The following is a 24,533-nucleotide window of genomic DNA, read 5'->3' on the forward strand; positions in this document are numbered from 1 at the left end:
AGGCTGCCTGATGGTTTTCTGTGGAAAAGCATCACAGAGGAAGAGACATCTGTCACGGTTTGTCTCTGGTTTCCTGTTCCGTCTTGTTTTATTGTGAAATTCCCTGTGTCTTGTCTTCCTGTCGTGTGCTCGCCCTCTGGTGATTACCTCATGTGTCTCACCTGTGTTAATTACCCATTGTGCTTTGTTGGTTGGTCTGTGTTCAAGTCTGCGTTCATACCGTGTTCCTGCGTGTTCCTCATTTCCTTCCTGCATGTTCTTTGTGTTCCCCCATTAGTTGGGTTAGGGTTAGGGTTAGGGTTAGGGTTAGAGTTTATTTCCATCAGCAACACATCAGAAAAATAACAAAACAAAACACATCCCTCCAAAAGAAGGGGTACATGAGGCTAACCCAAAGGGTTAAAGGGATAGTTCAACATTTTGGCAAATTGGCCCATAACCATAATCCCTATAGTCATAGCACTAGGTTTGTTACCTTTATTTGTCGGTGCAAGCTATTTTTAGAACGGTGGAGCAGAGCCGTGAGCTGCTCAGAGCTACGCTACGGAGGCTAATGGGATTTCTTGGTTTCCCTCATCAAACTCATCAAATACACAACCCAACAACTCCAAAACGCTCTGGTGGACAAGTTGTGACCTGCACATTCACCACGCTATGAGATAATAATGGAACGTTACGAGACGGAGTTGAACGCTCTTGCCCCATTGCAGACAGACTGAAGTCCACACCAGAGCAGACGAGCGATCAAAACAACAGACTGTACTCAGTAGAGAGTGACTGTCCTGGTAGAGATTAACAGGTAGCCTACAGTGGCATGCAAAAGTTTGTGCACCCCGGGTCAAAATCTCTGTTAATGTGAACAGTTTAGCAATTGGAAGATGAAATGATCTCCAAAAGGCATAGGCAAGTTAAACATGAAACAAAACAAAGCAGCAGCCTGCAAAAGAATGAGAAACCCAGGAGACTTGAGCTCTCAGATAACTTTGACCAAGGTAGGTATCAGACAAGATATTTACTGATAGGTTCGAAAGCGGGGGGTGCTACGAGGTACTAACTGCAGGGCCTTTTCCTTTTCTCTCAGTTTGAAAATGTAAAAGATGAAAATAAAAAATATGTAAATATTTTTCTAAATGTAAAGGGAATGTGTCATGTTTTACTTTATGCCTTTTGGAGATCATTTCATCTTCCACTTGTTTAACTGTTCACATTAACAGAAACTTTGACCAGGGGTGCCCAAACTTTTGCATGTACACTGTACATTATAACACAATTATTACACACAGCAAATGCCTCAATCTGAGGTGAGTGACTACATGCAAAAACACAAAGTTTATACTGTTTATACTGTACACTATATATGTTTAGTGGTGTGTCATAAGGATTCCAGTCATGTACCATAGATATTTGATTGTTTTTTGAGTGTTTGTTGTGGTTGAAAGAATTGCAACCATAGGTTAGCGTTGTCGCTATCCCTTGTGCCGTCTAGCCATGGTGTAACTCCGGTTTGCCTGCATCAATTTTAGTCACGTTTTTTGCTCCCCCCAACACTGGGTGACCATCAGGACAACGATTTAGGGGTCAAAAATGACTGGAATTCTCCTTTAATAGGTGATAAAAACCAATCTAATAGAAGTTGGGCTTAAATCTACCTCTGTCCTTCCTCTTTCTTTCCCTCTGTCCTCCTCTCGCCTTGCTCTGCCACGTGCCACTTTATCTGTCATTACAAATTAAAAGTCCTCTGCAGAGCTGTGTAATAGCGACATCTATACCCCTAACACTGCAGCAAGTATTTATACACTGTAAATCTTCATTACTGTCTGCCCACTTAGTCTGCGCTCTGCTGCACCACAAGTAGAGACTGTTTGTGCTCTGTACCTCCGTAATCTCATATCCATCAGGCCCTCGGCGCTCACTGTAACACCACCTGGAAAGACTGAACACGGAGCAGCAGAGCACGCCGCCGACCAACCATCGGGTGATTTATTCGCCCAAACAGCCGACAGTCCACACACAGAGGGAAAACATGAAGTGACTGTGAAGCTTGTGTGACATCAGCAGCAGCCCACGTTACCGCAACAGGGATGTTTCTATTTTTATGAAAGGTTATTAAACCAGTCACCAGTAATGCAACGTATCAAGTACATAATTAATTTACACGAATACAAGTACTAACCGTTAGCTAAATACCTCCCGTCCTCCCGTAGTTCCTATCAGAACCTTGGCGTAGGTCTTCAGACCCCGGGGATGTGTTTGCCCGAACACACTGGAGAGGACACAGGGAAAGACATGAGCTTCTCCCCCAGTACGTTATATCACACCTATACTGTTGCACTTCTATTGCACCATTTACTGCAGAGAGAGTACGTTTCACGGTCGTTAACCAATCAGTGATCGGTTCACATTTGTGTCACCAGCGCTGTGTCTTACAGGCAAATGTCAATCAAACATAGAGCAGCCAATGCAACACATGGCACCGCAAAATGTTAAAGGGGACATATTATGGAAATATCACTTTTTGAAGGCTCTTTAATATATATTTAGGTGTTTGTCCTTCTGGCTCCCAAAATGTGAGAATTGACAAAAAAAATCTGTAATTTTCAGCCTCCAGATTGAAATCAATGTGGTTTTACGAGCTGTTCCCTCAGTTGTCTGGCAGTGATGTTATTAGTTTTCAATTTTGCATAACCCCACCCCTACCTGGTACCAGTAGAAGGGGTGGGGCAAGCAGTGGCTCATTTGCATTTAAAGGGACAGGCACTGAAATCAGCCATTCTGAACAGGGCTGTTTAGAGAGCTGTGATGTTTGATCCTTGGGGGATTTTGACCAAAGCATGTCACAGACATGTCTTTAAGACACCTGGGAACTATTTTAATTTGTGGAAAAAGGGGCAGAATATGTCTCCTTTAAGATATTCGATGAGTACTCGATAAATGATAGATAAACTGCGTTTTGTGTGCAGCAGTCAGTATCTTCAGTGCAGAGTGGTGGACAAGTGTTAATGTGCCTAGATGAAGTGTCGACAGTTTATGAACACTGGGGGAATTTGTTCTTTGCTGCTAATGAAGGAGCTCTTTGTCACAGGCTCATTTGCAGATCCATAATGCAGCATCACTGAACCAGACAGAATGGACAGTTATTTTATTAGATTTAACTCATCTAGGCTTATTATAGCTTAGTTTACCTTATCTCAGCTTATCTTGAATTGATAATATTTAGCTTTTCTATATTAAAATGTGTAAAACAACTAAACATATGTTCTACAGTACGTATATGGATCTTACAGTATCCCAATGTTTCTGTCCGTTTCATTAGTCGCCTGTTTATGACATCATGCCCTCTATGATCATGTGTCTCACAGATGCTCAACATTGACTTTGATCTAGTTTTAAGCCTCATAGACTTTTATGTCTGTGTATTTGGAGCAGATGAGTCTGGATGTGAAGTTCTCAGAGAAACAAGCTGAGAAGATGTTAGAGCTCAGCTCCAGCTGCTGGAGACGTCCAGCTGTGTCCACTGAAGAGCATCAGTGACTCAGTCAAACTGTTTTATTTTAGTGTTTCTACTGGTTTTAATCTCCCGGTGTGTTTGTAATGGAGAGGAGGTCCATGTTCTTACTGGCTAACAACATTTTGAAATAAGAAAAAGAAAATCTGTCGGTTACTGTCTTGATTTAGAGAGTTTTTTTTAGGGTTTCATAGTAAATCCTGGGTGGTAGAAATAAAAAAGAGGAAGACTGTTGTCGCATAAGACATTGTCAGATGGTCCATCAGTGGACACAATTGCAGCCAGAGAGTTTCCTATGGTCCTTTTCCATTAACATCAGAAAAGCTCCTGGATCCATAATAAGATACTCTGAATATATAGATTAATGCGTATTTCTAAAATTATATTACCATGGTAATAACGGCAGCGCTGATGGTGACGGTCTGACTCGAAGGCTGAATGTGAAACTCAATGACCCCACTCTGGTTTTCAGTGGATGTGAGCGAAGCAGTCAGAACTGGGACACCGTGAGGCGCTTGAGTGGCAGGTTAACAAGTCTTATCTGTAGACTTAGAAAGGCCTGAACCAACACACACACACACATACACACATACACACAGTGAGAGATGTGTCAGGTCCATCTGTCCGCGAACAGGCTGCAGCTTTTAATGCCCTCGGCCCAGATTTAATTTTCAAATTCTTTATTGACAACGGAACTTCATTTCACGGCCCATTAGCATGCTGCTAAACGACCGCCATGTGTTGGTTTTATTGAGGCAATGGAGGAAGAGCAACAATGGAAGCGAATGAGGGAGGCTGACCGAGAGAGAGAGAGAGAGAGAGAGAGGCGCACACGCACAGAAATGTAGGCCACAGACAGAATAAAAGTAGAAATGAATTCACTTCATTAACCGAGCTCTCGCCTCAGGTCTGCAGAGGTACAGTCGGAGGAGCTGAGTCGCCAGGAGCAACACAGTGAGCTGCTCAGGCGATGTCCATGGTGCAATCCAGTCTCTCCCGATGCAACCGCACTGTGGAACTATAAGTTTAATCTGCACATAAAAAGCTGGTGTGTTCCTACCTTTAAAGGCACTTAACCTGCTCTCAGAGTTTATCGTAGGCAATGAAACTAAAGTCGAGCTCCGCTGCAGCAGGAATCAAAAGTTTGTGTGTGCGGTGTGAAATCTATCATTGTTTTCTCCACACGTTACTGTGACAATGCTTTTATTTTATTTAGCTTTACGACTCGGTACGACAAATTCTGTTTGAGGGAGAAGGCCCTGCCTCCTGTGATATTGAGCAGAACCATTGATTGTGAATGCTTTGAAATTGTGAGCCCCGCTGCTGCTGCTGCTGCTGCGGGCATGTGTATGTTGTAGCCATGTAATGTCATGCTTTATTGGGTTTAGAGTTCTCAACAGGCCTGAAAATTAAAACCAGACCCGGCTCGGCTCAACAGGCGGGTGTTGAATCCCGGACCCAACGCGCTCCGACTGAGTAGGTTTAATTAAAAAAGAAAAAGAAAGGAAGCCCGAGGCCAGACCAGACTCATTTGTATATATTTTCGGGCCGGGTTTGGGCCAAGAATACAAACGAACCAGTGTGTACAGGCGGGTTAGTCAAGCTGTCCCACTCGATTTGGGTTTAGAGGGCCTGATCATGTGCCCCACCCTCCAGCCTGCTAAGCTAAAGGGAAACTTAAAGGGATAGTTCACCCAAAATTGAAATTTATTTAAAAATAAATTCATTATCTACTCACCCTCATCTCGACTAAGGGCTGGGAGAAGTTTCAGAGTTATCCGTGGCTTCTCTGAGTTACAGGGGGTCTCGGCGTAGCAGTGCATGTCCATATAACGGTTGCAAATGGATACCAAATGTCTTCATAACAAAAAGACACACCAAAAAACATCCAAATACCTCCATGCTTGTTTTGTAGCGGAAGCTTCTCGAAGCTCCTCTTCCCGGTTCGTCAAATTTGGACGAACTGGGAAGAGGACAGACCCTGGTTCGTCCAAATGTGACGAACCGGGAAGAGGAGCTTCCGCTACAAACAAGCTTGAAATATAGACTAATTTAATTTTTTTTCGGGACAATTTTGCATTTCGGGGCTTCAATACAAGATGGACATACAAAGCATACATACGAGCAGCATGGAGGTATTTGGATGTTTTTTGGCGTGTCTTTTTGTTACGAAGACAGTTGGTATCCATTTGCAACCGTTATATGGACATGCACTGCTACGCCGAGACCCCCTGTAACTCAGAGAAGCCGCGGATAACTCTGAAACTTCTCCCAGCCCTTAGTCCACATGAGGGTGAGTAGATAATGAGTGCAATTTCAATTTTGGGTGAACTATCCCTTTAACGTGAGACACTGTAGGGTAAACATGTAAACTAACAGATATCACCAATGAAACTTCCCAAGTTCATCACTTACATTAAGTTACAAGTTTTGTCAAGTTTTATGTTTAAATACCTAAATTAGGCAATATCTAATTAAATATGCGCTAATTTGCATACATTTCCAGAACTGAAATCTGAACAATGGATAAGCCACTTTCAAAATTCTTGTTTTATTTTGTTGACATATTAAAGTCAAAAGTTTTAGAGAAGGGATTTTGGATATCTCTTTGTATCACTCTGTAAATGAGAGAGAGAAAAAAAATCAATTTTCGCCATGTTTTTATGAATAAAATGTTGTATAAATCAGGCTGTGAATGATATATCAACAAACCCCTCAGTAAAAACCTTTGGTGGCTGATACAGTGTAGTAGGAGGCCAAAAAAAAGAGTGGTTGGTTCCTCCTCTGAAAAATTTTTACTATAGAAAAACTTTTCCATTCTATTTCTGGTGCCTTTCAATCAAGCTTCAATTAAGCTCAATGCTCCAGAAAGACTTAATAATGCCTTTAAAAGCCATGCACGGCTGAATACATTTTGAAAAATTCATCTTAAACTAACCAAGCTTAGATATAGTGACAGTATGTGAGCAGACAGCCAGATCCACCCACCTGGGTAGCTTATGTCAGAACAGTGTCTGTGCAGCAGGTGAGAGCAGAGAAAACATGGAGTTTTATTTCTATAGACTCTGAATAAGGAAGACAAGTGGAATGGATCTGAGAGGTGTGAGAGAGCAGGAGAGTGACGGTGCTCTGGAAGTACCAGCCAGATGCACTGAATTAAGTGGGTCCAATATTATTGGTCTCAAATGGGTCATGATCCTGTCTGGACTAACAGGGTTTTATCAGTTTTATTTAGCTCTGCCCCCCCCATCCTCACAAGTTGACAGGATTGGCTCATCAGGTTTGTAATGTATGAATCTCTGACTGTGACTGGTTCAGGTTAAACTCAATCAGAGGATCTTTAAAGGTTTGTATGCAGCGTTCAGACTGACACTGGGCTGTTTCCCATTAGCATACAATGTTTGTGTGTGTTATTCAGTGCAGTTACTGTATGTTAGTGTGCAGCGCTTCAGGCTAACTATTTTTACGAGGAGCACAGTGGGCCCTAATTTGAAATTTTTGGAGCACAAAAAAATAAAAATTGGGGGCGCACAAATCGATTCGCAAAGGCAAATACTCATATTTCCTTTTTATTCATGATCCTCACACACATTGGCCTGACACCTGTAACGACAGATCTCAGATTCTTTGAGTCACTCCTTCCACATTTCACCAGTGTTAAAAAAAAAACAAATAACAAAACAGCAAATTTACTGGTTGCACCTGCCCAAGTTGATGAAAAATGTACTTGCACCCCCCATTTAGGGGCAGTCTGGATCTCTGGTGTGTGATGGTGTTGGGAGGGATGGGGTGGGGGGGTCGTTGCTGCGTGTTCAGCATAGTAACAACCCTGCACTCTTAGAAATACAAGTTCTAAGTAGAACCATATAAGGTTCTTCGGCTTGTCCTCATAGGAGAACCCTTTTTGGCTCCAGGTAGAACCTTTTATAAAGGTTCCACCTGGAACCCTTTTGGAGGGTTCGACCTAGAACCCAACTTAAAGGGTTATACCTAGAACCATCTGTCAAAGGTTACACCTAGAACACCCAATGAGAGGTTCTACAAAAAACCCTTTTATGGTGTATTGGTTTCACCCAGAACCCTTACTGGGGGTTCCATCCAGAAACTATCCGACTTCTTACGGTTTCATCTAGCACCCACACAGGGAGTTCTACCGAGAACCCTTGAAATACCCTTTTCTTTGGGGAAAGGGTTTTTAAAGGTTCTCTGGATCAAAATTGTTCTTACTGGAACCCTTATTGTTACCAAGAACCCTTGAAAAACCCTTTCTTCAGGAAATGGTTTTTCAGAAGCAATTGGTTCCAGGTAGAACCTCAGCCCGTGTAGAAGAACCCTTTTGGAACTCTTATTTCTAAGAGTGTGTGATAGAAGCTGTTTTTCAGTCTCGCTGTGTCCTATAACACTTGTCAGACGGCAAGAGGGTGAAAAGCACCTCTGTCGATGGTTGTGGGTTTTTTTTTCTTTCTGTAACATGACATGTTTTACCTCTGTCTGGCTGATGCTGAAGTGTGACGTGTGTTTCCTCCAGGTATTTCCACACCATCTACCTGGGCATCCGGAGCCGTCAGAGCGCCGAGACGGAGCGCTGGCGTTACCACTGGAGGATGGTCTATGAGTTTGCGGACGTGAGCATGCTGCATCTACTGGCCACCTTTCTGGAGAGCGCTCCACAGCTGGTGCTGCAGCTGTGCATCATCATACAGACACACAAGCTGCAGGCCGTGCAGGGTAACACACACACGCACACACACATGTTTGTCTTGCTGCTATACACTGCTTTCCATAACCTGCAGCCGTCATTGTTCATGGCTGTAACTGCACCCGTATTATTAATTCTTTTAAATATAGAACAATGTAAATGAGCAGATCAGTACATTGATTTCTAAACTTTGACAAGTCTTTGATTTGCATTTTACAGATTAAAATCTTTATTTCATGTAGAGCAGTGGTTCTCAAAGTGGGGTCTGTAGACCCCAGGGGTCATTGAGAGGGTTCAAAGGGGTCCCAAATTTTACCACTTTTTATTATTATTACTTTTTTTTTGAAATTTTACCACATTTTCTAGATTCTTTTTTTTTTTTTTACTTTTTTTTTTTCTTTTCTTTTTTTGAGAAATATTACCAGTTTCTTCTAGAATTGTTTAAAACTTTTTTGAGAAATTTTACCACTTTTTTCTAGGATTGTTTTTGAGAATTTTTTTTTCTTTTTGAAACCTTACCACTTTTTTCTCGAATTTTTAAAAAACCTTTTTTTGAGAATTTTAACCACTTATTTCTAGAAATATTTTAATGTTTTTGGAGAAATTGTACCACTTTTTCCCAGAAATGTCCCTACAAATTCACGCCATTGGCCCTAATTTGAACATATACATTGACTAAAAAAGTAATGTTCTTCAGTCTCAGAACAAATATTTGTGCATTTCTGGTGTTGACTTCAACATTTTGTCCAATGGGGGTCTGTGGTCTAATTTGTGTCAATTCAGGGGTCCTTGATGTAAAAAAAAGTTTGAGAACCACTGGTATACAGCACTTTTACAAAGTCCAAAGATTCAAAGCTTTTAACAAATAAGGCAGAGAAAAGTAAAGTTGGTAAAAGAGGACTTAAAGGAGGTCACAGGCTCGGTCGACACAGTTTCCTGAGGCGGATCGCTCCAGAGCCTCGGGGCCGCCACTGCAAACGCTCTGTCGCCTCTCATTCCTGTGAAAGACGGCTCTCGGTGCGGGTTCAGAGTCTGGCGATGAGTGTCTGCAGCTCATGTGTTGTCAAACTGATGAAGATGTTTTCTGAGTTTGTTTGTGTTTAAGTCAGAGTGCACTGAGCTCTCAGGGTTCATCGCACCTGTCCCACCTGTCCCATCTGTCTCACCTGTTTTATCTATTTCACCCACTTCACCTGTGCAACTAGACCCAGACTAAATGTTTTCCTACACTGGGATCGACATCATGTATTGGCGCCACCTCAGTAACATTTCTTCCAAATATTCTTATTGAAAAAACAAAACAGTCTGCCTTTTTAAAACAAACAGTGTCATGCATCATGAAACTATCACAGTGTGTAAATAGTAAATATCTTGTCTGATACCTGGCTCAAAGTTATCTGAGAGCTCAAGTCTCCTGGGTTTCTCATTCTTTTGCAGGCTGCTGCTTTGTTTCCATTTTTCACTCTGAAACTGTAGAAAACAAAAATAATACACTGATATTCCTGAAAATATTGCAAAAGAGTGTTTCATGTTTAACTTTATGCCTTTTGGAGATCATTTCATCTTCCACTTGGTGCCCAAACGTTTGCATGCCACTGTATGCATACATACTTACAAAAACATATCAAAATGGCAAATAAAAGAGCTGTCTCCGATTAGAATGTCATCATGACCAGTACGTATACAACTGTTTATTATGCATTATCATGTACAGCAACTGGGCAGTACCTCTAAGTTTGTGAAATTAGAAATAAAGGGTTGCAATTTGTGGAAAAACCTTGTCCGTACATCCTCTCAACGTACTGCATATTTAATATTCTAAAGTTTTAGAAAAAACATGGTGTTTTCAAGCCGGAAGGATATTTAAAATAATACATTTAATTTTAACGCACTTTTTCAAGTGCTCATAGATAAGTACAATGTACAATATCAAAAAATATTATGAGAATTAGTTAGTTAGTTAGTTAGTTACCTTAAACTCGTTAGCACACTGAGGTAAGCCTCGTTTACAGTGCAGACAAAAGTGCAAAGCAAAACAAACAAAATACAGAACAGATATACACAATAAAATACAGTAAAGCACAGAACAGAAAGGATCAGAGAAAACAATTACAAACGGAGGACAGGGAATTAGTAATTAGTGATTGAAGTGATTCAATGGGACAAGTGAGTTTAACTTTAGAGTTAGCTGTAGATGATTAAATAAAACTCGACTCGAAGATAGAAGAACAGAAATTAGACACATTTAATTACACATTAAAAGCCAGTTTAAAAGGTGGGTTTTTAGAAGGGATTTGAAGGTGTGGAGGTCTGTACAGTCTTTGATGAGTTTAGGGAGTGAATTCCAGAGAGTGGGTGGGGCTGCAGTAATGGAAAAGGCTTTGCAGGCTTCCAATGCAACAGTAAAGAATGATAAATAACATGTTTTATGTGTGTGTGCTGTAGGAATGACAGCGGCGGCTTCCCTGGTCTCTCTGGCCTGGGCCCTGGCCTCCTACCAGAAGGCCCTGCGAGAGTCCCGGGACGACAAGAAGCCCATCAGCTACCTGGCCGTCATCATCCAGTTCTGCTGGCACTTCTTCACCATCGCAGCTCGGGTCATCACCTTCGCCCTGTTCGCCTCCGTGTTCCAGCTCTACTTCGGCATCTTCATCGTGCTGCACTGGTGCATCATGACCTTCTGGATCGTCCACTGTGAGACGGACTTCTGCATCAGCAAGTGGGAGGAGATCGTGTTTGACATGGTGGTCGGCATCATCTACATTTTTTCCTGGTTTAACGTCAAGGAAGGGAGGACAAGGTGAGTGTTCAGAGTGATGCACCTTGAATAACAATCTGTCTCAGTCACTTCACTGTTTCCAATCAAACCTTTAATAAACGTAAAGCAGAAGTAAGCGGAATGTTTGTGTTAATATAAGTCTTAAATAGTTATATCTTCCGACAGCAATCACTTACATAGAGTGTTTGGTCTGAAACACGGGTCTGTCAGTCACTCTGCTCTGCTGTAAGCCGAGGAGAAAACTTCTTGTATAGAGCTCCGGACCCCACGTGACCTCCAGCGTTCGAGACGCCATTTTGGCAGGAAACTGGCCAGCGCCGAAGCATTGACTGTAAGTGCCGAAGCAGTCTGAGTTCACATGATCTCACTTTAATTCCAACGAAATTGACTTTATATTAAAAAAACTAAATGGATTAAATATTACCGACCCTTATAATTCCCCCGGGGTGGTTTTCAAAAGTATCTCCGCCGAACAGGACGTCCCAGACCTGCAGTATCCGGACATAGCCTACAACTTCCTGATCAACTAGGCTACTCTACAAGCATACAAAAGCCGGCTTTTTGCTCTTTGTGCTCCACAAAATGACACAAACAGTAAAGACGGTGACAAAAAGAAAAGAAAGAGGCAAACACATAAGCTGTGAGTCTCCTTCGCCTCCAGCCTTTCCAAGCTGACCCAGAGCCGGTCGCGGCGCACCGCCGCATCCGCCGTGGGTTGATCAGCACCGGGGAGAGCTCCCGGCACCCCGGACAGCTACGAGCTAACGTTAGCCATGCTACACTGCATTAACTGGGATGATACGACACTTACCCTTCCAGTGAGGATACAGCAGGTTTTTGCTGGTAGATTCCACAGCTGGACGTTCATCACAAAGCCAGACTGCGTCCACCTGTAACCCTCCAGGCTTTTGTATGCTTTTAGAGCAGGGCGATGCAAAGTTGGTCAGCTAGCCTAGCTGTGTCCGGATACTGCAGGTCTGGGACGTCCGCCAGCGGCCGGAGATACTTTTGAAAAGCACCCCGGGGGCATTATAAGGGTCGGTAATATTTAATCTATTTAGTGTTTTATATATAAAGTCCACTGTCGTTGGAATTAAAGTAAGATGTGAACTCAGACAGCTTAAAATCTTCGGCGCTGGCCATTTTACTGCCTAAATGTTATGCAGCTGTTCTCCTGGTCCACCGTGATCCACGTTTGCCCTCCTCCTGCACTATGTACCATGTACAATCACATTGTTTACGTTATGTGTTTTTAGGGCCCGACCGATTTATCGGCGAGCCGATTAAATCGGCCGATTATAGCCCGTTTGAGAATAATCGGTAATTGGCCAAAACGCGCCGATTGTCGCCGATATTTTCAGAAATAATATGCAGGGAATAAGACTTGGTTTTACTTTGGAAATGTTCCCCCATTTGAAAACATCCCCCGACATTACGCTATTTATCCTGTAGAAGGCGCATCCAACTCCATCCACTATCCACTAACCACCTCACAGCACAGCAGAGTGACTGATCTGCAGCAGGACACGCTCCGCCATAGCCTCCTCACTCACACACATCACACAGCTTATATTATTAACAACTTGATTAACTGTTAACTGTCTCAAAACCAGTGTTGCTGCTGGCTTTCTTTTTACTTTTTACTTCTTCTTCTTTCTTTTTTTTAACCGCGGTCGGGTTGTGAATTACTTAATTAATGCTCGTGACTCCGGCCGTGTTGGGTCCGAGGGGGGGGGGGGGGGGTTGTCACGTGTCATGACTTCCTGTATCTGGCCCTTCAAAATAAAAGCCCTATAGCCTTTCATATACAGTTCAGTCATATTGATTTTGGATTAATTTTGACAAGACAGGGCTCCAAATGTTTTGTTTTTTTCCTGCGACCAATCAACCAATGAAATTTTGGTCGACCAGTGCTTAGTATACTATTTGGGGGCAGCCCTAATTTATATATTATATAAAATATAAAGATATTACTTAAATTAATACAATTTTAAAACTTTATTTAAAAAAAAAAAAAGTCGGCCGATTAATCGGTTATCGGATTTCCCCCCCCCCTAATAATCGGCATCGGCCCCAAAAAATCCATATCGGTCGGGCCCTAGTTTTAATTAATCCTGTAAACACACACAGTGTGACCGCGGTACCGGCAGAGTGACAGGCAGGCTCATTGTTAATGTGCAGAGGGATGAAATGACAGCTGTTACTCCCCACAGTGACTCCCGACACGTAAACCTAAGTTAGTTGCTTCTATACTGAAAAAGTCTGACATGTCAAGCTTTAGGGTGTATTAGAGGACTAATTTATCTGTCTAACCATCATAACTATGACACCTGAAACGGTAAACACAGCTGATCGATCGAAAAAAATTAAGCTGGAGTGAATTTTTTCCGTCACTGAAAACAGCTGGTTCTTGAACGTAACTTATCGGTCAAAGTAAGAGTGTTTAGCAGTTCTGTTGTGTCATACTACATGCTGACAAAGTTAGACATGTAAGACTTGTATGGGCTTGGAGAAAATCGCTTTGTTAATTTCGTTCCGCACCCGGCTCTCCCCTGTATCTACTCTACGAAAATCTTCTGATTACTGCCAAAATGGCGTCGCTGTCAGTTTCAGGGCTGCGTGACGTCATCTGCCGGAGCTCTATACTTCCTTGTATCCTACAACCTTTATCCAATGAGGAGAGAGAACGGCATGAAGGGCTGTGTGTGCAGCCAAGGGATGCGCGTGAATGTGGTGACATAGGGGCGAGGACCAATAGATCCATGACGAGGGCGGGGACTGCTAACTCCATCGGCTGACAAGAAGTTAGCCAAAATGTCTGGATCGCTTACTTCTGCTTTAATTAACAAAGATTACATTATGTAATTTCTGAATATTCTATATGTATACACACATAGAGAGTTGTCCTTTGTAAACTCTGTGTATTTTTTTTTGTTTCACACATATGGGAGTGACTACAGTATAATGGTGATGATTATTCTCTCAATCCAATACCAATCAATACCTCACATTATCCTGTCTGCCACCTTTTTAAAAGTTACGGAGCGCTAATGGTCCACACTTTTTACATCTCTGGTCTTATCAGCGACCCTGAGTGTGACGCACTTAACTCAGGCTTCCTTTTTTCTTTTTTTTGTGTACTATTCACTCACCCATAAAGGACGTGCAAATGGTTCGAACCCCACCTGGGGCAGTCCGTACCGTAACACAATGCACAAAACACAAATATGTGATCAAATGGCAAATGCCAATGTGGACACTGGAGATGCACATTAAAGGGATAGTTCACCCAAAATTCAAATTTCTCATTATTACTCATTATCTACTCACCCTCATGTCAACTAAGAGCTGTGAGAATTTTCAGAGTCCTCCGTGCCTTCTCTGAGTTATTGGGGGGTCCGCGCAGCAGTATTTGTCCATATAATGGTTGTTAATGGATACCAACTTAATTCGTCCAAAAGGACACACCAAAAGACATCCAAATACCTCCATACTGCTCGTCTGTAATGTCTCTCTTGTATTGAAGTCCCGACATGAGAAATTGTTCTCACAAAAAATTCTCACAGCTCTTAGTCGACATGAGGGTGAGTAGGTAATGAGTGAAATTTGAATTTTGGGTGAACTATCCCTTTAATGCCAGGTGTCCGATCAAACACTATTCGATCAAATTGTATCCAGATACAATCTGGATATGAGACGCATGTTAATGCCAGGTGTAAACGGGGTGAAAGGGAACTCATAACAACAGCTAGCACTTCCACCAACACATTCACCTGTCCTAGTACAACTGGAGACCAGTGCTTCATGTGTTTCTATCTGACTGTTTCTATTCCTTCTCTTTGCTCAGGTGCCGGCTCTTCATCTACTACCTGGTGATCCTGGTGGAAAACGCTGCTCTCAGTGCGTTGTGGTATCTGTACCGGTCACCTCAACCCACCGACGCCTTTGCAGTGCCGGCACTCTGCGTCATCTTCAGCAGCTTCCTGACCGGAGTTGTATTCATGCTCATGTACTATGCCTTTTTCCATCCCAACGGGCCGCGCTTCGGACGCTCGCTGAGCGGCCAGGGTCTCGACCTGGACCCCACCGCGCAGTTCTCCACGCTACCTTCGGAAGGCGCCACCAACTCCCTGCGCTCCAACAGGGGCGCCACCACCACCCTGGAGCGCGACATGGGGAAGTATTCCGAGCGGGACGGCTGCATGCCGGTGTTCCAGGTACGGCCCACCGTGCCGTCCACGCCGTCGTCTCGTGCGCCGCGCCTCGAGGAGACCGTCATCAAGATCGACCTTTGCAGGAACCGTTACCCGGCCTGGGAGCGCCACGTGCTGGACCGCAGTATTCGCAAGGCCATCCTGGCCATAGACTGCTCCCTGACTCCTCCACGCCTGCAGTACAAAGACGACGCTCTGGTGCAGGAGAGGTTGGAATATGAGACCACTTTATAGTTCCACCCTGCTCTCAGAACCTGGACAGGGGTTAATTATCATAGAAACAGCAACAGGAACTGTGGCAATAAGCATTTGTTACTACCAATCTCACTCTTCATCTCTCACTCCCCCTTTTTTTCTTTCCATCCCTTGGCATCAGTGACCGTAGAGCGTTGGGCTCCATTGGAGGACCAATCCGCCGCAAATTCAGCCGATGTCGCTGGATGTATCTGGGTTCTTTTGTAGGGTTGTTGCTGTTATTTTTACTTCCACTCATCAGGGAAATCCTGTGTTGTACAGACTAAATGTAAAGTCCACAGAGTGCTTCAACACTCACACCCTACAAGAGGCTGATGCGCTGTTTGGTTGAGTTGGGGATAAACGTCCATCTGGGTGAGTTTTAACTCGTCACACGTTTTTCCCTCCTTGACGTGAAAAAAAACTGCTGAAATACACAGAAATCCTTCTGATGAGACGTGGGGGAGGAAATGATCCCTCATTCATCACCAGTACTAAACTGTCATGGCTGTCTTAACGCGCTGACATCCCACTGTTTGAAAGTTTTACTGATTGTGTGATGACGATCCCATAGCGACCGCAACCGGGTGGGTACTTCCATCAACACGCACACGATATTGCTCATCACTCCTGTTCTCTTAGTGCCAAAAAAAAAAAAGGTTCCTCTGAAACATCCTCGCACTCCTGAGGATGCGGAACACCTTAGAGATGGCTGGGTGGTCCAACACGTCCTCCTCTGGCCTTGACGCGTCGTTTCCTCCTGGATGATTGTCTCCGCCGGTCAGAGGGACAACTACAAGGCGAAGACAGTGGATAAAGTAGCATCTACACTCAGTCATTGTGTTTTTGTTTGGATGAAATCAACCAAACCCAGGCTGGAGGGAAGGACGGGGAGCAAGAACTCAGGTGCGAACAACCTGACGGACATGAGCTCGCGTTTTTTTTTGCCAAGAAAAAAAATCTTCCTGGCAGCTCATCTCAACTATTTGTAGTCGAGCAACATGAAACCTGGCTGAGCATTGACGCCGGCCTCTTGCTTGTCTGTGGCTGAGAAGAAAACCGAGCGAAGGGCAGAGAAGAAGACAAACTAGCGGAGACAACAGGAAGTGGGAATGAGTCGAGGCTGGGGAAGAAGAGCAGACAAGCAGCCGTCTCAGCCATCTCAGCCAAACCACTCAACCACCAGGATGTACAGTACTCTGATACTACATGCAGCATTTTTTTTACTTTAGAGATAATGTAGAAGGAACTGATGTTACTGTAATTCTGTTTTTGTGGTTCAGTGTGTATGTATCGGCAATAGTGTGTGTGCGCGTGTGTGTGCGCAAGTACACGTTTTTGTTACCTCCTGGAGACCTTTTCCAGTATAAACACCGACCTTGTTGGGACCAGTCGTCCTCATAGGGACCAAACCCTGGTCAGAATGAGGTGAGACATCATTTCTGAGTTCTGTGGTCCTGGTTAAGGCGTGAATGGAGGTTGGGTTATGGTTATGGTTAGGCATGGCAGATTATGATCAAGGTTTAGGGATAAGGGTGTCCACAATGAATGGAAGTCAATGCAAAGGCCTAACAAGGAAGAAAAGTTGTGTGTGTGTGGCAGCTCAGACATGTGGTTGGACACCTGACTCAACTCTGTGCCATTAACAACGAGGGTTCACCTCGACACTTCGACGTCACCTTTTAACCATGTTGCATCAAATCACAGAGCACATACGATGGTGCTGCTAGTGTTGAATGAGAAATGCCAACAGAGTGAGTTGTGGGTGAACTGTGAAAGCTTGGTTGAGGTCAAGGCTGATGACATCTGGACATTAGGACACATCTGGTAATTAAACGTATCAAGTGGGTTTTTTTTATGCTAACCATTCGTCCAATAATGTTCATAAAGTTTACGGTCACATGACTGAATGTCCAGAAGGTTCCATCAGATCATTCATTCATGGTCCTGGATCGAGACTAAGAGTAGGTTCAGACTACATGATTTTTTATGTCTTTCCTGATGGTTTCCATGTCAGATTAAACGATCACAGTGACATAAATTTGTGCCGTGTCTTGGTCGGAAGACTGGCAACACTACAAGTATGACCCAAACCAATCATTGATCACGACCCTGTGCGAGTTCATAGGTCATCGGGGAGGCGTGGTAAGAAACTGTCAATCATAGCTAGCTACTGTAGCGCTGTGTGCAATGCTAATGTTCTTTTGCTTGGAAACGAGGAAGAAAAGTAAGAAAAAACAATGGTGGAGCCGTTCCTGGTCTGGTGAAGAGGACAGTATGACTGTCTGTCCTTCACAGGGAACATGAGGTAACGTTAACCAATGTGTTAACTCAAAACTATTGAGTTAGACTGTGCACATGAAGCACATGTTCACTGTGTGTAAACAATGTGTCAAAGCGCTCTGTCATCCACATCATAGTAGGAGATGTCAGACTGGGCGAAGAAATTCAAAAACATTCTAACATGCTAGACTTTCTGTTGGGGCGTGGTGGAGCGCCCTAGACACAAAATCGCTGTTCGTCAGTTATGTTAAACTCCATCATTCCCAAACGTTCATAATCCGGCCTGATGCTGGAAATGTGTCGTCCACGACAAAATCGTGTGACAATCGGCCTGAAATCATGTAGTCTGATCCTTTCTTAAAGACCCCCTCTGATGAAAATCATGTTTTTCGTGCTTTTCACATGTTCCTGTGGCATTTTTCTGATGTTAGAGGCTGGCTATGGCTGGCTGGTTGCAGAGCAGCGCAGTCTCCGCCCACCACTCAGAGGCGCATTGCTAATGAGCTGCTGGTGCTGTGCAGAAGGATAACCCTGGGAAATGGCACAGGTTTTGTGATTTTGGCTAAAAACTTCATAACCACAATTTAAAGACCACAGAGAATGCTTTAAAATAACCAATAAGGGTCATTGGAGGGGGACTTTAAAGGTTTAAAGCCCTGCTAGCGTCACCTTGAGACAAGGTCGTGTTGTGTTTGAGGTCATAGTCGTGGTGCTGAAAATGTAAGGATGGATGATCAGGGCCCCACTGCTGACCTTCACATGTGTTGACAGTCTGGATGTGAGTTTTTTTTTAACATTTCTGCCTGATTGGTGAAATGAAAATGAGGGTCAGGGGTTTGCGTATCCACGGTGTTGAGGTACCCTGCCTTGATCAAAGTGTAGGACATGGAAGGGAGGAGACAAACCCCAGGCTTCAGGTACCAGCAGAACATCAGGGTGCCCTTCAACATACTGTGCATGTGTGAAAAAAAAGAGACTGCAACCGCACTACACCCCCTCCAACCCAGACAGCTTGACTTTCAGGGAATGCAGGGAAAGCCAGAGGCAATGACATCATCACACAGACGAGCTGTCAGTCAAATGCACCATGTATGATTTATATCGTCGATGCGTTGCCCCTCAAACACTTAACGGCCTGTGCGTGTTTAAAATGTTAAATGTGTACACAACGGAAAGTCCCGAGCTGTCGTTTGTGTTTCGTTGACGTCACAAGTGCAATGTCTGTTGTTTTTTTTCGGAGGATGAGGAAGAGGAGAGAAAAGCACAAAACAAGTCAATGGGATAATCATGGCATGAGACTGTAGACCTTCATCCTCCTTCAACAAACCAGCCACAGGTGCACTGAGCTCCTCTGACCTCATGGTCTCGTCAGTATCAGCTCTGTTCGCTCATGTCAAAGACTTTTAGTCAGCCCATCACCTTATGATGGTTTTAGTGACACATCTAAACAATTTGAACTAGTTCTTGTGTAGCCCACTTTACCCAGACCACAGGACGATGAGTTCCCATGATCCAGTGCCCTGAGAGAAACTGGGATCTTCTAGCTGTTAGCTGATTAAATAGAAACTTTAACGAACAACTTATAGTTTTTATATAATAACTGTGTTTTTTGGTTGGTGGTAAGACAAAGAGGTAACACTGGAGTATCTTGAATGATTTGAACGTGACAGAGACAGACTTTAAAGGACCACGCAGGGAGTTTTCACTGACTTTACATGACAGCCTGAGGATGCTTCAGAAACTTGGATGTATTTTGTCTACTGTTTTACTGCAACCACAACTCAAGAAAACATAATCTGTATCTGTATCTGTGTTGATTATTGTCATGCTAATGACTTCAGATCCATCTGCCATGTTTTCTAGTCTAATCTTTGTATGACTGAATTGTATTGTATTGATGTATTAGCATCAAAACAAATCATAATACATATGTAGTCTAAGAAAAAAAGTGGAAAAGTCAGGGGGCAGGGGGCCACTTTAGTATTTTTTCAGAGAGCCCAGAATTCCTAGCAACGGCCCTGTCCTGATGGCTCAGTTTCAGAACACAGGCTGTGTGCATTTCTCTGTGGACTGAGGCTTTGACACTTCCACAGTGTTAATATAGAACCTGCTTTATAATCAAACTACACATGGACATCTATACCTTTATACTAGGATCACTATCAGGATCACTTACAGTTTCATACAACATGAGAGGAATCCAGTGGAGGCCGCAGATAAACTACATCCAACTATCTAAGAACGTGCAGCCTGTCAGAAAACATTTGTAAAGCTTTGCTGTAAAGGTAAAACCTGCTGTGTGGCCCTTTAAGTGTGTCATACGTTTTATTTGTTTACAGTGCTTGGCTGCTTTTATCATAAGTTCAAGTGTCTTATTCTTTCAGTTGTGACTCATGAAACAGTTGAAAACATAGTTTTTAGGTTTATTTGTTTGCCTTGTTGCCACCACACAACTCTGTGTGTGTGTTTGAGTGTGTGTTCTCATCAGTATGTGTGTGTGAGTGTACAGAGAACACTTTCAGCTGCTTTAATCACAGATCCTTTAAATTATTATTTGGCCTTTTACTTGATTTGGAGCTTTAGGTTTACATAAGGTGAACTCCACTGATCCTCCATCTGACTGGACTGTTGGTGGTCAACCTGCAGCGTGGCTCATGTAGACACCGGGCTTTGTTCTGTTCTGCTTTGTTTCGTTGAACTGTCCAATAGAAAAAGCACAGGTTTCAAGACGGCACAATACTGTTAGACTTGGAGAATGGACGGCACGCACTGTACAAGGCTGCATTTAAACAGCACATGGACACATGGAGGCATGAATCAGGAAGTCTTCACCTCAAAACCTATTCATTCTTATACTGAATCATTTCCACACCATGTGGCTCAACAATCACTGGACCATTGATCCTAATTTATAAAGGGTGGAACATTTCTGTTCAATTTACAAAAAGTTTTCATGGGCTTTTGGAAATATACCAACTTTCAATGGAAATTATTGGGAATTTATGGGAATTAACTGGAAATTGGGGGTATTTTGAAGAAACTGTATCATTATGCAAACATGAAACATTTTGTTTTGGCCATGCAAAAAAACAAACATTAAAATACATGACATTTCAACAGATTTATTTGTGAGTAGAGCTTCAAAACATTAATTCTTGTAGGCCTATTCAATTGTGATTGAACGACAAAGGCCTCTCAAACTTCTCATGCCCAGTTTCTGCATGTTCTACATTATTATACATATTATATGTGTGTGTATCTATATCAATCTCTATCTATCTATCTATCTATGATACAAAATGAATAAATGTAAAACATGCAGGAATTAGGCTTGAAAAGTTTGAGGTTAGGTTTCATTTAACATTATGTATTTTTATTCCCATATATTCCCGTTATATCCCATGGAAAGTTTCCAACTTTGAATTTTTGAATTTTGCAGCCCTAATCCTAACTCACCAGCAGAGGTCGTCACTGGGCTTATCTGTGAATCCCCTCACACCTGGAAGGAAGTTGATGAAAGCTGTGTTTTAAACAATCAGTTGAGACGATGAAAATCAGCAGTGATGAGGATGATGATGATGATGATGATGATGATGATGATGATGATGATGATGATGATAATGAGACATCTTCTGTCTGTGTAAATGCAGCCTTTTGTTACTTCAAAGGGACATGAAAGCGTTTCGGTGATACGTTTTTTTTTTTGTTTGTTTGTTTTTTGCAATGTCTCCCTACTGATCCAGTGTAGCCTTCGTTAACTCATCACCATCTCGTGAACACACATATTGAAATATATGATGTATACTTATATCTACTGAACATAAAACTACCTCAGTTTGTTTCATGGACAGAATACCCTCCACCCTTCATCTGCAATAGAATTCCTCCACAGCAGTAAACTGTGTAACACTGGTGGTAATGATTTTGATGAAATTGATGAGAAATGGACTGCTCGCTTATTTTCAGCTTTGCAGAAAATGTGCCAAACTGAAACAACAGCGTTTTTCAGAACTTGATTCACGCTGTGGTTCTCCAGATGATTTCCATCTTGTTCAAAATTGGTTTCAATAATTCATTTATTCTAATTTCGGCGAGATTTTTAAAAATAAAACAGGATTTTGATTCATCATGGCTCCGCTGCAATTCCATGCAGAGTTTTTGACCCTAAATATTTTTTGCAGCAGAAGGGTGTGGTCTTTAATGTACCACAGGTGCTCAAGTTCTCCAGGATCTGAGTGGTGGTGGTGGTGGGTATCCTGCTCACTGCAGGAAGTCTTTCATAACCAGGACACACATCAACAGACTCCCTCCCTCACTCGGCTCATATCTCTTATAAGCTGCTTTCTATGTTTAGTTTGCCTTAAAGAGAACAGATTTCTATTTTTGTCTTTATTTCCACCTCATCACCCGGACTTTGTTTGAGGCTCTGCTGAGGGCACAGCTTGGTTTTCTGGTTAGCCCAGTGTGTGTGTGTGTGTGTGTGTGTGTGTGTGTGTGAGAGAGAGAGAGAGCGTGTGAGCGCATGTGTGTGTTCTTACACTATTCAATAGCATAACATGTCAACAGCAGTTACTGTGCTTCTACTAGGGACTGAGTCTCCCCCCCCACCCTCCAGAACCTGTTGCCTCTGCTGAGGTCAAACAGCTGGTTCCCCTTCACAACAGAGGTGTCACTAAGATGTCCTCTTTGGGGGGGGGTATTTGGATAATTTGGGTGGGCAACAACAAACATTTTTTCAGGGGTGGGTCATTAAAGGAGACATATCATGTCTCTTTTCCACAAATCAAACATCACATCTCTTTTCATCCTCTCAAAACAGCCCTGTTCAGAACGGCTGGTTTCAGTGCCTGTCCCTTTAAATGCAACTGAACCACTGCTTGCCCCGCCCCTTCTACTGCTACCAGGTAGGGGTGGTGTTATGCAAATTTGAAAACTAGTTACATCATTGTCAGACAACTGAGGGAACAGCTCATAAAACCACATGGATTTTAACGGGAGTCTGAAAATTACCATTTTTTATGGCCGGAAGGCAAGACAAACACCCAAATATAAAGAGTCTTCAAGAAGTGATATTTCGATAATATGTCCCCTTTAAAGAAACATGCAGTTTGCAAAACAATCAAACTCAAGTGTGAAACTATACAAGACTACTGATACAACTTATAAGAACTAGAGAAAGAATGAACAACAATCATGGGAGAATCGAAAAGCGGTGAATTTTTTAAATGACCAATGACAAAATTAAAAAAATATTAATTGGATGCAGATTCCTCTGGTTAGGCAAGGCTTATCGCTGGGTGGGCAATGGCCATCCCAGCCCACCTCTAGACACGCCCCTGCTTCACATCATGTGTGACAACACTATGAAGACACAAGACATGTAAACCTTTGTTCATCAACCTCAGCACCTTCTCCTTGTGCATCTTCATCCTGCTGCCAGTGTGTGATAAAGACTGAAAGTTATTCAGGCTCATTACATTAACATTGAAATACTGAAAATATGACAGAAACATCATATTGTAACAGACATACTGTACATACAGGCTTAACTCAACACCTTCATTCAGTGGTTCACACCTGATGGCTCATTAATGTTGGTGGCCCATGTGTCTGATACTGTAATAATAACACACAGGCCAGGTGATGCCTTTTCACAACTATTTTCATTTTAATAATAATAATAATAAGGAGATCAGTTTTTATTTCTCTTCTCCATCATCTGTCTCTGACTCTTTTAGTGCACAATCAGACTGAGAGAGTAAACACATGCTGTATAAGATGTGATCCAGACCCTGACTCCAAAATATATAAATGATCAAATTGGTCTCAGATGATCATTTAATCTCATTTTGGCAGGAGTCTTTCAGAAAACTGGGTTTTCATCCATCCTCGATGCTACACCCCAGGGCCCAGGCTGTGTGTCTTCTGAGTGTCTCTGCTGTACAGGTCTGGACCTGCCCTGCAGACACACAACAGGCTCAGCTGGCTGCTGCAGTCTGGAGGCTCAGGAAGACCAGATCTGTGCAGCAGCAGCAGCAGCAGCAGCAGCCTCAGTCCAGTCCAGATCACTCAGCCTTAGTAGAAGCACAGTAACCAGCAGGCGAATAATAAGAGTCCAGTCACACTTGTATAATCATCCTGTACAGATGTCTGTGTAGAGAGTGGGTTGAACATGGAGTACCACAGGTAGTGAAGCGATCAACATAAAAAGCTTATCTGTAAATAAATGTATGCAAAGTGTACATGTTAAAAAAGAACATTCCTCTCTTTGAGTTCTGACTGTGAAGGGTGTCTTTAGAGGTCAGACGCCACCGCGATGGCTGTAACTATGACGATATGCTACAGAGAAAAAAAAAAGATTAAATGTGGTGTATGTGGTGTATTAAAAAAAAAAGATACAAATGTTTAAGACAAAAAAATTGGTCTTTTCAGTAAGTTGCATTGTGTGATGAAAGTTCAATGGGGAAAATACATTTTATTGTAAAAATAAATCAAGAGTGATGAACATGATCAAAATGACATTTTTGTATATATGGGATTTTTGTAAATTTTTATTTGAATCTAATGCAACACAAACTACCAAAATTCATTTAATAAAGTACACTGTGGTCATTTTTTTGAGCTCTAGTTTCTTGTTTTCATCTGGAATTTGGTCTGTGATGCCGTGGTATTACTGTCCTCCTGCTCATCATCATTATTATATTATTGTAGCATATTGGTAATACATATTAGGGGCCAGGCAGCCTAAGCTGCAGGGCACGGCAGTCTTCTTCTTCTTCTTAGGAAATTGCATACATGAGAAATCAAATCACCAAACTT

At 42.7% G+C, this 24,533-nt stretch overlaps 2 protein-coding genes across 2 annotated transcripts in view; one reads left to right on the top strand and one right to left on the bottom strand.

Annotated features, from left to right (window-relative positions):
- The window catches only part of xkr4 (XK related 4), a gene marked incomplete at both ends in the record, with an annotated part of 35,481 nt that extends 20,050 nt beyond the window's left edge, over nt 1-15,431 (top strand). Inside the window, 3 exons of the mRNA XM_083991754.1 lie at nt 8,034-8,233; nt 10,650-11,004; nt 14,831-15,431. Of these exons, the coding sequence (XP_083847880.1) occupies nt 8,034-8,233; nt 10,650-11,004; nt 14,831-15,431 (1,156 nt within the window). The remainder of the gene's footprint in view (nt 1-8,033; nt 8,234-10,649; nt 11,005-14,830) is intronic.
- tmem68 (transmembrane protein 68) overlaps nt 5,669-24,533 on the bottom strand; it is a 38,626-nt gene continuing 19,761 nt past the window's right edge. Inside the window, exon 10 of the transcript XR_014596112.1 lies at nt 5,669-5,718. The gene's annotated coding sequence lies outside the window, so the exon portion shown is untranslated. The remainder of the gene's footprint in view (nt 5,719-24,533) is intronic.

This window comes from Trachurus trachurus (assembly GCF_905171665.1).
Source record: "Trachurus trachurus genome assembly, chromosome: 17".
Taxonomy (NCBI): Eukaryota; Metazoa; Chordata; class Actinopteri; order Carangiformes; family Carangidae; genus Trachurus; species Trachurus trachurus.